The sequence below is a fragment of the Saccharomyces mikatae genome (genome assembly GCF_947241705.1).
Source record: "Saccharomyces mikatae IFO 1815 strain IFO1815 genome assembly, chromosome: 16".
NCBI classification, from domain to species: domain Eukaryota; kingdom Fungi; phylum Ascomycota; class Saccharomycetes; order Saccharomycetales; family Saccharomycetaceae; genus Saccharomyces; species Saccharomyces mikatae.
Window position 1 is genome coordinate 613,474 of NC_079271.1, and position 13,198 is coordinate 626,671.

The window sequence follows — 13,198 nt, forward strand, 5'->3', positions numbered from 1 at the left end:
TTCCCGTAGAAATCGCGGGAAGCCTCAGTTCTCATGTTTCCAATCATCACATCTACGTATTTTATATAATTATATCTTAAAGTGTCGTTCGTAATATGAGAACAGAAACTATAAATGCAAAGACAGAAGTCAAATCCAGAATTTATGGACATGAATGACGTGGTAGGACAAAAATTAATATACGGAAAGAAATGTAAAAAGGAGAAAACCGAAACCTTAATAATGCGGAACAAAACTAAAAACGCACAGATCCGTACCTTTAATTGTTCTGAAGTTATCTTCATTGAGGGGTTTATTATTCGACTTCGAAAGTACTTGTACTATTGGTCACATCTCCAATTTTTTCCTCGACGACTACATTTACTTGGTTGGTGACCTCGCTCATCTTCCGCCTTTTAGAGTCATGGTCCTCTTCATTTGTTTCTAGAATTTTGCGACCAGTACTATTTCCATTCTCGTTGTTACGTAAAATATCATTAGATTCGTTATGTTCAATACCTCCGTTATCACCTTTGTCACCTTTATTGTCTTTTTCATCCACTTCACTTCCACTATCACTTTCACTTTCACTTTCACTGCTGGTACTACTATCATCGCCACTACCGCTCCCGCTTCCGTCATCGCTAGCACTGTCACTCTCGCTTCCACTTCCGCTACTGGATGATCCACTACTACTAGTACTACTGTCACTTTCTATATTATTTTCCTGTGCAGATCTAGGCTTAAGCTGTATATCAACATTTTGCGCAACTGTTGTTGCAACTGAAGCCGTTGCAGGGGATGTAACCCTGGCATTCTGTCTCGGCTGGAAAAATCGAGACAATGAGGATGGATCAAATGAACCTCGTGCTTTGTCATGCAAGTGATTGTTGGGATGGGATGACGTAGACGTAGATAATTGAGATAAAGGTCTATCTGGAACGTGTGGTGTCTGAACTATCGGCTGAGGTATCGGTTTGGAATTTTGTGCCTTGGCTGCTAGAGCCGCTGTAGTTTCGGAGTTCACTAATTGCTTTACTTCACCTTTTGTGACTTTCGCTGTTGCCGCGTTCACAGCTGCTGCTAAAATTAAATTCAAATGCTGAGGATTCTTGTCCATCAAGGCTGTAAGTGGATTACCTGTAATCCCTTTGTTCTTTGCCGCCTGTGTTACTTGATTTATTGTCATAGCTAGAGCTTGTGTCAAAATTGCGGCGATGACTTGTTTAGATAAACCTTTTCGATCTCGTGTCAGGATAACAAGCTGTTCTTGTAGATATTTCATTGTTCTTTGGTTATCACTCGCAGTATTCTTTCTGTTAGAGGCAGCCCTGTTTGCTGCAAGAGTTTGTGAAATGTTTTGTTTTCTCGCAGTTGAAGTAGACTTCTGAGAAGTAATATCTCTTTTGCCCTTCTGAGGCACTTGCTGCAGTCTGTTTTGTTGTTGTTCGAGCTTTAATTGTGCAGCTTGTGCTTTTGCCACGGCTATCTCATTTTGTTTCTTTTTCTGGCGTTCTCTCTCTGCAATATATTCTTCATCAAGACCCCATAACCATCCTTTGCCTTCCTTAGAAACCTTTCTAAAGGACTTGTTCAAAGATAAATTATGCCTTACAGAGCTTTGCCAGCCATCAGGACAATATTTATAATAAGGAAAAAGTTCTCTTATTCCAGCATAGATTTCCGATAAAGACATCCCTTTGGCGGTCGAGTATTTTCGTATGCAAGTAGTTAACATAGCAGAGTAAGATACAGTAGGTTTTGTTCTATACTCAACTGGAATTTCCTCCAGTGTGTACACTTTCTTTGGTGGCTTTGGTGGCTTCTTCTCCTTCTTTACCGCTGGTTTAGTCTGTACCTTCTTAGGCTTCGTTCCGGTAGCTTTTTTCTTGGACTTGGGCTCGTTCTTCTTCAAATTTTTGGCATTTATTTCGGATTCTGTTATATCAGCGTTTTCTGGACTTTTACTATCGTCATTCCGTTCTTGCTCTGGCAAAATAAACTGAAACGGTATTTGTCCAATTTGAATTTTTGTCTTATTACGAAGTGGAACGGTGTTTCCTTTTTCGACAAAAATGTCATCCACAAAAGCACCATTTTTTCCTATTATAGATAATTCAAACCTCCCTGTTCCAAAATTATAAAAGATCTGGGCATGTCTTCTCGATATGGATTTCGAGGGACCAAGATTAACGTCAACTTTGTGGGAAAAGTCATTCTCAGATCTCCTTCCAATTATTGCATGTAGTGTTTGTACATAAAATGTGAAACTTTGAAAATCTAGTCTTGCATACGCAAAGATGGTCGGTTGCTCATTTGGTAGTGGTAGGTTTTCGTTGATTGGTACGGATGATTTTCGTTCAGTGGTTTCAGCGTCAGTGCTGTTGTTTTCGGTAACAGTGTTATGAGATGGTTGTGCTAATAATTCGTGTTGCTGAAACATTATTGGCGTTATAGAATTATTTCTTGTATCGAGTAGGCTGGCCTTTTCGTCATCTATTGGGGGCAGAGTATCAGCATCTTTGTCTGCCGATAATTTACGCTCTTTTGTATATGAAATATCAGCAACAGTTCGATCATTTGATATGCTTGTACTTTCCGAGTTTTTTGTATCCTCTGTTTTCTTTGTTTCGGTAACATCTTGAGTTTCTTCTTTTTCGTTTTCATGGGGGCTTGCTGCCTCTATATTAATGTTCTCTTTCAATGAAACTTCCTGGGGATGATCACCCGATAAATCCATATTATTTACAGAATCCATTGTTTGGGACAGTAGTTCATTTGAGTTGAATAGAGCCTCATCATTTTTTGCATCAAATTCTAGTAGTTTAGAAAAGTCAGTGTTATCTAAATTATCTGGAAGTTCAAGTTTCAAGTTTTCGTCCTCGTCTGCAACAGGAATTTCCATCTCTTTCTCGATATCAATCCTAGTGTTTTGAGGAAGTTCATCCTCAGTTATTATTTCATGGCTTTTGGGTTGTTCTGCTTCGATCGGTACCTCGTTCCTTGGTGTTTCTGTTATGCTTTCTTTGGATCCTTGATTGTCCATTAAAGTAGAGTTTATCGTGAACTGCGTTTCGCTGGCTGGTGAGGAAGTGCCGAGATGATTGCTACTTTCTACTATTGCCATTTCTCGATCCATTTTATAATATTTGTATTGGTATATGAAAATTTCCCTTTTGATTAGCTAGGCGTTAGATGAGACAAAAACCAATACTAGAAGTATTGTGGTAATGAAAATAGAAGGAAAATAAATTGCTCTCAAATACAAAATTAGATATTGGTGATGACCTTCTATATGAAATAAAAACTGTGCCAATAGAAAAGTCCTATTTTTCCAGCCCAAGGGATAATTGCTAATAATATTAGACCTTTGAATGACCCAATGGATGACAAAGTTGGCCTTAGAAAAAGAGCTGCTCCTCTGTTAACTTGGTGACGGAATATATTTCATAGGTTCCTTTGTTTATTTTTATTAACGCTTTTAATTTTTCTTGTCTTAGCCTTTGTAATTTCCAGTCAATCGTAACGTTCAGAATGATAGTATGGCGCTATCATGTTGTGTGCTCTTCAATAAAGAAAATACAGGCAGTACCATATAATTAACAACTGGAGGACAGCTAAGACAGTTACTACGGTGTATTTGACATCCTGTTTGCTTTTGTACGAAACTACTTAGTATACAAAACCTAAATAACTTATCATATATTTACTGCCTTCTATCAATCTTCATATTCCTAGCTTTAATTCTTTCTTGAGAGGTTATCGCCCAATCGAAAGTACCATCGAAGTCATCCTTAATATCACCAGTGGTCAAATCAAAGTTATCATCATCTAAACCAAGCAGTAGCACAATTTGTGTCAATTTCAAGAACTTTTCTCTCAGTTTATAGTTCAAACCACATATATTACCAATGAAGAGGCTTAATTCTCTATCTAGTTTTGTAACACCTAGCTCATTGAACTCCAGTGACCATATCCTTTGTTCCAACGTTCCCACAATGTAGTTGACTATGACAGCCAGTAATTCCACATACGCTTCTTTGTGGAGAATATTTTTGTAAGGAATAATCAATTGGTTCCACTTGCTGTTGAAACTGTTTATTTGAGACAGATCCTCAAAATCTTCTATGCTTGTAATGTAATTCTTCTGGTTTGCACTAGCAGAATAGTCGCGAGAAACGTTGTTTTGGTTTGATCCTGAGGAAGTTGACGAAGCGGAATTGACAAAAATTGTTCCCAATAAATTTCGAATTCTATTTTGCAGTATATTTTGAAACAAGTATTTGATGCCCCATTTACTTAGCTTATCTGTTTGATCCGAAACTAATTTTTCCGAGTTCAAAATCAAAACTTTCAGTTGCTCCGAATCGTTGTTGAATGGAAAGTTGTCTTTTAGAATTCTTTGTGAATTGTCTTCCAATATTTCCATAGATAAGAGTCTGTGAACATACACTTTATTCAAATACAGCGTGTTTAAGAAAATCAAGTAATGATGTAACGCGAGGATAGAATCTTCATCTTCTGCAACTACGGCTTGTAAATTTGATTGAATGTTCGTTAAAGCGGTAGCGGCAGCTCCTCTAAAAGTGAACCTGCTCAATGGAGAGAATTTGTTTGCAGGTGGAGAGACCGATCTTGATGCAGTGGATTGGTCTTCTCTTTTTGGAATGTATCTTTTCAAAGATACACTCGAGGTCAATTTTGATTGTAACAACTTGAATTTATTTTGCATAAACTTGACCAGAAATTGGTTCTGAAAAAATTTCACCAACTCATTCAAAAAACTGGACAGGAGTTTAAACTGACCAGTATTTACCACTGATATTAGGTTTTTGCGAACTAATAATATCAAGTCATCCAAAACAGATGTCACAGGGTATGAATTTCTGTCTTGGTCATCAATAGGATCAGAAGTTATCAAATCGTTCAGTGAAGGCAATTCTTCCAATGAAATACTATTCTTGAATGATCTATGGAGATGGTTCAACACAAGCACTTGAAATTTATAAAATACTGTATCTTGTTCCAGTTTTAATGCAAACTTTCCATCTGTTATTGGTGAAGGCGGTTGTAACACATGAGGATGCAAATTGGTGAACTCGTACCATTTAACTGAATAGAATCGAGAATACATGGACCAATTTTGCAATATTTGGGAGAACTCTATTATCAATAGTGCTAAGTCATTGATTGATATTATTGAGGTTTGTTCCGTCTCTTCGTCTGTTTCGTCATTTGACTGCTTACTGCTTGTGTTCCTATCTTCATTCTTCTGTAAATGATTCCATTCATTGATATCATGTATGGTTCTATCCACTTTCCTTGTTTCCATGAAAATATCTAAAACCAAACTGGCCTGAAGATCAGCTTCCTTTTCGACTTTTTCCATGACGTGCACCATATGTTTTTCACCATAACACGCGGCGATAACTTTTGAGTGGTCATTTATAATAGTGGATACAATTTTGAAGAGATGCAATAGTACTTGCGAGAAAAATCCTTGGAACTTGGTGCTATTCTCCATAGAATTGGACATAATCTTCCTGCTTTCATCTGCGATAATATCACAGACGTACTTGGAATACAGGTCTAGTCCAAGCACATCCTGCCCTATCATAGGAAACATCTTGAACATTAGGGTTAATTCTTTAATGTCTTGTGTTCTTGTTGCCTTCATGAACTGTTCCTGGAACAAACTTGTCAGTTCTTTACACCAACTTTTGATTAGTATAGCCGGTTCTTCAGGAATTTCACTTGAAGGCACCACTTTCTTAGCGAACTCAGAAACAATCAGGTCCTTATCTGGAAGATTTCTAATTTCATTGATTGCTGTCGCAGCCACCAGGTAATCTTTAGTTTCTAAAGCTGAATGCGCCAGTGAAATATTATTCTTTAACGTTCTAACGTCTTTCAAAAATTGTAATGTTTTGTTGACCAATGCCCTTTCCTGATCTACCGTTTCAATATCGTCATGTATAGCTTTTGCTCTTGTATTCGAAGACGATATGGTATTCACAGTGCCATGAAATTGAGCCAAAGTTGTAGTAAGGTTAGTTCTTTGTAGTTCCAGTTTCCGAGACTGTGTGTTCAGTGATGCTTGCGATTGTTGCACGAACACATCCAATTGCTTACACTGTTTAGCATAGTCGTTGGCGATCACTTCTGACAGCTTGTCTATTTGAGATAGCGTCGATAATTTGTCTAATAATAAGGTGTACCTTGCTAGATTTTTAGACAACTGGCCCTCGATGATCGAGCTCTCCCATGTTGTTCTCGATTCTTGCCCTTTCATCAAAACTTCACTCTTTCAAGAGTGTCGCAATATACTATTGTTAGTGTGTTCTACTTTACCGTCGTTACAAATTTGGTGTGTTTTCCATGTTCTATCCCACACTTTATTCACTTCTTCAGTTTCTGCACAGGCGAAAATTCTAAAAAATGTGACGTAAGGAAATTTTAAATATTAACTAGCATCGAATCAAAAAAAAAAAAAAAAGACAAAGCGTTGCATAATAAATCGTTTAAGAAATGAGTCCCATTTTCCATGGCACAGCTATTTGTACCATCAAGGAATAGAATGTATTCTCCATTGCAAGGATCAAATGTGTCAAATAGAATAGATTATCACCAGCTTTATCGTGGTGTATGGGTTTATCCAATTTGTTTATAATGGCTAGCGTTAAATAAACAAAAAGTGCTACTAATAGATCCTTGCTTTATATAAACAAGAGTGTAGCTCATTAATAGCAAAAAAGCACCTGAATAAGTACATCACAAGGTCTGCCTTCAAATATTGCACGATGAATAGCACTCCTCCAACGTCTCCCGTCACTGAGACTTCGGATGGGGTCTTCCCATCTATTGACAACAACAGTAAAGATTTCGCTTATCGCCAGCCGCAAAAACATAAAAGTACTTCTGCATACTCACATCTGGTGTCGCCCGTAGAGGAGCCAATAAATAAATTCAGTGAGATATTTCAGACTAATTATGCCATCAAAAAGTCTACAAGCACCTCAGAAACACATCTAAAGAACGATTTGAATGTATTGTTTTCAACCCCTCGATTTTATTCTCCGGAGAATCTGGCCTCAATGTTTCATCTTTCTAATACAGCTCCTCCCTTGGAGTTTCTAAATGAGTTTTTAATGGGTATATTACTTGCGCCAGAGATGGATTTTTTGTCCAACCCAGGTTATGCACTTCCGTCCAACAAACTTGTCGGACAAGGAAGTTACTCATACGTATACCCTATATCATCAAGTGCTTCTTCAGAGTCTAACAAGAGTTTGGGCTTTGTTTTAAAGTTTGCAAAAACACAGCACAAGAGCAAGGTGATTTTACAAGAGGCTCTAACGCTGGCATATCTTCAATATGTGTGTCCATCAACTAATGACAGTCATATTATTCCATTCTATGGTTTGACATACATAAATAAATCACATTTTAGAAGATTAAGATCTAATGAATGTGTTCCCGGCCTTATTCTTCCGAAATGCGAAATGAGTTTGTATAACTTCAACGCGATGGTATCACATAAACTATCGTTGATAGGGAAAAGAAAAATATGGTGGAAACTGTTGAAACAAATGTTTGGTGCACTAAGAACCTTAAAAACAAATTATATAATACATGGCGACATAAAAACAGCGAATATACTATTAACAGAAACACCAACACTTGGTGAAGATCATTGTGACGATTTTGACTTCTACCTAGCCGACTTTACTTCAGCATTTCACGTCAATCAATCACCTACTGACTTGAACACTACAGTAGAGTATTGTGCACCGGAACTAATCGATAATTCTTCAGACCATATTCCTACATTTGAGACGGACTTGTACGCTGTGGGACTTTGCCTTTTATCTTTTATATCACAGCATGAGCCCTATAATGAACTCCAGGCATTAGTATCCCACGGATCCTCCCCAGGTATCGGAAGTTCGTCTATTCAACAGTCACAATGGTTAATAAATGTCCTTTTGAAAAAAGATCCTATAAACCTAAACATGTTGAGAAGTGATTTATTCCAAGATTGGAAATTGGAATTGACAATACTGTCTAAAGTTCTTGTAGAGAGGCTTTCTTTAGAAGAACTTCTATCTATACTCGAAAATAACTACATATGATCATATTTATGTTTATGAAAGCTGAAGGCCAGTACACGCATAAATCAAACTTCACCGTTTATAATTGCATTCAAACGTCTCTCCTTTTCTTCGTCCATTTTTCTGGTATTTATCTCATCATCTTTCTTGATCCTCAATTTACTGCCCTCATCTGGAATTATAAACTGCGGATGTTCCATATCACATTCATCTTTTCCCAGAGGACAAAATCCGGTCATATACCTTTGGCAGAAAACTTTTTTGATATGCCGCCTGGGGCAAGTATTCCCCAGTGGACAGAATCCCATTTCATAGTTTTCACATTTTGGTATCTTGCTGGCTGGATCTATGTGTAGATATTGACAATCTGGGCTTTGTGTACAGTACCCGTTTTTGCTGAAGAAGACACATTCAGGCATTTTTCTAAGATTGTATTCATGTAAGTACTCACATTGGTCATTTTTCTTGCACAATCCTCGAAGCCAATGCCTACAAACGATTTTATTCTGGAAAATTGGTAGTACATGTTTCTTAGGGCATAAAGGTCCTCTTGGACACGATTTAGGACCTTCTCTAGAATTGTAGAATTCACATATGGGTCTATCGGGGTCGAGTGAAAACGAGTATTCTTGCCTTAGGAATGGTTCGAATTTAAAAGGGTATCCCACTGTATCAGGGTGAATTAAGTTCATTAAGAAAACTTGCTACCTTTATTCTTCGTTCGTAATGCTTAAATAAGATGCGATGTACAAGCCTCTAGTTTTAATTCAAGAAAACAACTTCTTAATCAGTAGTGGCACAATAAGGGATTATGGTAGTGATCTCTATAGGGTTAATATATGTAATATTAAACAAAGGTATTGTTTAAAACAGTACTTGTTTTCCTCATATCATAATGGACGGCGCGAAGATAGAAGTTCAATTAAGCATCCGATTAAGTTAAGTTTGCCACCCATTTGAAATTCTAGTATATCAGGCAGCGTTGGAAAGGCCAATCGCTCAGCAACAAACGAAACATTATTACGGAAAAAGCTGAACTTTAAGGCCGTCTTAAAATATCAACGAATATACGCCACAAATTATAAATCAACGGCAAAATGGTAGATGTGGAACAAAAAAGTAAAGAGGTTGAGTATGTTGACCCATCAGTGAATAGAGTGCCTAATTATGAGGTATCTGAAAAGGCATTTCTTTTGACACAACAAAAAGTTAGTATGGAACAGCGTAGAGAAGCAGCAGATTTCGTTTTAGCTAAGATTAAGGAGGAAGAAATGGCCCCTTATTACAAGTACCTTTGTGAGGATTATCTCGTTAAAAATGGCGAATCTGATTTAGACCACGATGAAAAGTCAGGTTCTTCTAGCGAATGGATCAGATTTGACCAGCAGTTATACGATGAGCTGCGCAAAAAAAATGAAAGTAAGATTAAAGAATTGAATGAAAAGATTCAGAAATTGGAGGAAGACGATGAAGGTGAGCTAGAACAAGCCCAAGCATGGATTAATTTGGGTGAATACTACGCACAAATTGGTGACAAAGATAATGCTGAAAAAACGTTAGGGAAATCACTATCAAAGGCTATTTCCACTGGGGCAAAAATTGATGTTATGTTGACAATTGCAAGGTTAGGGTTCTTTTATAATGATCAACTTTATGTCAAGGAAAAATTGGAGGCAGTCAATTCAATGATTGAAAAAGGTGGTGATTGGGAGAGAAGAAACAGATATAAAACATACTACGGTATCCACTGTTTGGCTGTAAGAAACTTTAAGGAGGCGGCAAAGTTGTTGGTCGATTCTTTAGCAACTTTCACGTCCATTGAATTAACTTCATATGAAAGTATTGCAACATATGCATCGGTTACAGGTTTGTTTACGCTAGAAAGGACAGACCTAAAATCCAAAGTGATTGATTCTCCAGAATTGTTATCCTTAATCTCAACAACCGCCGCTCTACAATCCATCTCATCCTTAACAATTTCTCTCTATGCGTCAGATTATGCGAGTTACTTTCCCTATCTTTTGGAAACATATGATAATGTTTTGATTCCATGTAAATATTTGAACAAGCACGCCGATTTCTTTGTCAGAGAAATGAGAAGAAAGGTTTATGCACAGTTATTGGATTCGTATAAGACTCTGTCTTTAAAATCTATGGCCAGTGCGTTTGGTGTTTCTGTTGCATTTTTGGACAACGATCTAGGTAAGTTTATTCCAAATAAGCAACTGAATTGCGTTATTGATAGAGTGAATGGGATCGTGGAGACCAATAGGCCTGATAACAAGAATGCTCAATACCATTTGCTAGTTAAACAAGGTGACGGCTTATTAACAAAACTACAAAAATATGGTGCAGCAGTGAGATTGACCGGATCGGACCGTATTTGAAGAAGTTAATTTATTCATCAAGGCATATAATCACAACAACACATATATAAACATACATATATATTGTTTGGAGACTCAAGTAATAATGTTGAGAATATGCGGAATGAATCAGGTCTTTATGATAGCAATTGCTCTTCTTTTATCTTCAAATAAGGAGGTTTCTTACTGGATTTAAATTTTTAGGAGTGCTTTTAATGTTTAGTTTGAATTTATTGTTTCAACTTATTTCAATGAAAACGTTTAGGATATAACTGAAAAAAAAAGCTATTCAAGGTTGAAAATAATAGGATAATGACCGACAACATATAAAATGACAACAAAAGCATATACAGAATTATGTAGAATTACGAGTTCCATTTATTGGATTCCTATATTCTCGAGGAGAACGTCTAGTACATTCTATATACCTAATAATATTGCCTTTATCAACAATGAAATCCTGTTGGAATAAGTGATTACTACTATACACTTATTCGTATAAATTGGAATAAGTTATTGTTGGAATGAAAATCAACTATCGTCTATCAACTAGTAGTCATACTACTAGTACATTATCATATACGGTGTTATAAGATGACATAAGTTATGAGAAGCGGTCATCGAAATAAGTGGAAGCTGAAATGCAAGGATTGATAATGTAATAGGATAATGACTGACAAATATAAAATGACAATAAAAGCATATACAGAATTATGTAGAATTACGAGTTCCATTTATTGGATTCCTATATCCTCGAGGAGAACTTCTAGTATATCTACATACCTAATATTATTGCCTTTATCAACAATGGAATCCCAACAATCATCTCAAAATTCGCCAATCTCTCAGTTATTGCAACTATACGTTCTTCGTATGAATTAGAGTAGGAAATACTAATAATATAATTTACCACGGTAATGAGATAGAGATCTATTAATTGATCAGAACATATTATATAAAAAGATAAGCCATAACTAAGATCTTATCATCTATGCCCCGAGTTGTGTCTGAACCATTGGTTTCAATATAACCAATCAGCGTGTATCTTATATACCTCTCTTATATAAATTAAGAGGAAACAACTTATTCTTAATTATTACAACTTACTAAACAACTAACCATCAACAAATCCCAACAATTATCTCAAAATTCACCTGTTCTCAAGAAGATACTCATTATTAACGAAACCACCTTCTGATAAAATTTATTGTCCAGAGTTATAGATATTAAGGATTCATAAAAACATAAATACAGCTCTAACAATGCCCTCTAGAAACTGAGAGCCTCCTTAGCTTAGTGGTAGAGCGTTGCACTTGTAATGCAAAGGTCGTTAGTTCAATTCTGACAGGTGGCAATTCAATTTTACATTAAAATTATCATTGGTGTTATTTTTTGCATGGTACGTCTCCTTAAAAAGGAGTTCTTTTTTTATTATTATAATTCTCTTCTCTTATGATTGTCCTACTGTCATATACAATTACATTGTTCTCCTTTTGGGTAATATTGCAAGGAAATCACGTATAACGAAACACAATTAAATCGTTTGAATTCAATTAATCCGCATCGTTGCACTGTTTCCAAATAAAACTATAGGGTAGAACGCTTGAAGATATCAACCGCAATATTTATCACCCAACGACAGGCCTAAATCATATCAATCTATGCCTTCAATAAGGTCAGTCGAACAATGGATAATTTTGAAAGTAATGTTGAAGAAAGCTTAACTGCAGGAAACATTCGAGTGTATGAACTACGAAAAAGAAACTTTCAAAGAAATTTGGTAAATAACTTGAGCTTTTTCGGGTATGTTCTGATATCTTTGGAATATATAAAGTATGACCGTACCGTCTGGACCCTCTTAACCAGGGCAATAGTGCAATCTCTCATAAGTTCCCCCTTTCCAAGTGATGCAAAATTACGAAGGCTTGCGACTGTTGGTGCAGATAATAATAATAATACAACTGGGGGTACAACGTTTCCAGGTGGCAGATCAATCAGGCTTCCTGGAATGTTTGGGAGAGAAATGCTTGATAATCCTTCTAGTCAAACTGAACAAGACTATGACGATGCCGCTATTGTATCTATAAAAAAGCAAATTCGGAAGTTTTTATTCCATGGTTGCTTATCATTGAATATGCTCTTTATTCTTTTAACTGTCTTATTTCCAATCGATTTCATGGAACCATTGAGTGGTAACGCGCCAATGAATGATGGTCCTAAAAATACTCCCTCACCTTTTTCTAATTCAAATGGCCTACTATTGGGTGAGAGAAGAGGTGGACTTTTCTTACAGATGATCGGAGAACGATTGCCAAGAAGTAACTTTTCCGGGAATTTGGGGCTGGTGGTGATCGAATTTAGCATCCTTGTAGTACAGTTCACATTATTTTCATTGACATGTGTTGTTTTGGCAGATTTGGATTTCCAAGATCCGGAAAGACTAGAATCTGTAAAAAGCGATGGCTATGATGGTTCCGTACTAGTTGCACGAATACCTTTAAACAAAACTTTGAATACCGTTTTAAGCGGTGGCGATACCAATGATATTGATGAGAACACAAGCAACCCTGTTTAAGAATTCGACATTCACAGGATTGCATAGAGAAATAGCACGCCTATAAAAAGGTAAAACTAATTACTGTTACCGGCTTTTTTTTATAGAGAGTTAGATTTACATATTTCATTCTATTATATCTATAACAGTTGTATAGGTGTTCGTTTATTTGATTATTGGATTTATCA

At 36.5% G+C, this 13,198-nt stretch overlaps 6 protein-coding genes and 1 non-coding gene across 7 annotated transcripts; 4 read left to right on the forward strand and 3 right to left on the reverse strand.

Moving 5' to 3' along the window:
- Positions 1–295: 295 nt before the first annotated feature.
- FHL1 (Fhl1p) lies at positions 296–3,118 on the reverse strand (the record flags this gene model as incomplete). The annotated part of the gene is made up of 1 exon (XM_056226350.1): positions 296–3,118. The coding sequence occupies one exon, from the start codon at positions 3,116–3,118 to the stop codon at positions 296–298; it is 2,823 nt and encodes a 940-aa protein (XP_056080078.1).
- Positions 3,119–3,685: 567 nt separating this feature from the next.
- COG4 (Golgi transport complex subunit COG4) lies at positions 3,686–6,271 on the reverse strand (the record flags this gene model as incomplete). Its single annotated transcript, XM_056226351.1, has 1 exon — positions 3,686–6,271. One exon carries the CDS (start codon positions 6,269–6,271, stop codon positions 3,686–3,688), a length of 2,586 nt encoding a protein of 861 aa, XP_056080079.1.
- A 508-nt stretch (positions 6,272–6,779) lies between these two features.
- On the forward strand, positions 6,780–8,111 carry ISR1 (putative protein kinase ISR1; the record flags this gene model as incomplete). Its single annotated transcript, XM_056226353.1, has 1 exon — positions 6,780–8,111. One exon carries the CDS (start codon positions 6,780–6,782, stop codon positions 8,109–8,111), a length of 1,332 nt encoding a protein of 443 aa, XP_056080080.1.
- Positions 8,112–8,155: 44 nt separating this feature from the next.
- On the reverse strand, positions 8,156–8,782 carry YTH1 (cleavage polyadenylation factor RNA-binding subunit YTH1; the record flags this gene model as incomplete). Its single annotated transcript, XM_056226354.1, has 1 exon — positions 8,156–8,782. The coding sequence occupies one exon, from the start codon at positions 8,780–8,782 to the stop codon at positions 8,156–8,158; it is 627 nt and encodes a 208-aa protein (XP_056080081.1).
- A 405-nt stretch (positions 8,783–9,187) lies between these two features.
- On the forward strand, positions 9,188–10,477 carry RPN7 (proteasome regulatory particle lid subunit RPN7; the record flags this gene model as incomplete). The annotated part of the gene is made up of 1 exon (XM_056226355.1): positions 9,188–10,477. The coding sequence occupies one exon, from the start codon at positions 9,188–9,190 to the stop codon at positions 10,475–10,477; it is 1,290 nt and encodes a 429-aa protein (XP_056080082.1).
- A 1,261-nt stretch (positions 10,478–11,738) lies between these two features.
- Positions 11,739–11,810, forward strand: Smki_16.trna11T. Its single transcript has one exon. It is a non-coding gene; the product is annotated as a tRNA-Thr (tRNA).
- Positions 11,811–12,143: 333 nt separating this feature from the next.
- GLD1 (Gld1p) lies at positions 12,144–13,031 on the forward strand (the record flags this gene model as incomplete). Its single annotated transcript, XM_056226356.1, has 1 exon — positions 12,144–13,031. The coding sequence occupies one exon, from the start codon at positions 12,144–12,146 to the stop codon at positions 13,029–13,031; it is 888 nt and encodes a 295-aa protein (XP_056080083.1).
- Between the last annotated feature and the right edge of the window lie 167 nt (positions 13,032–13,198).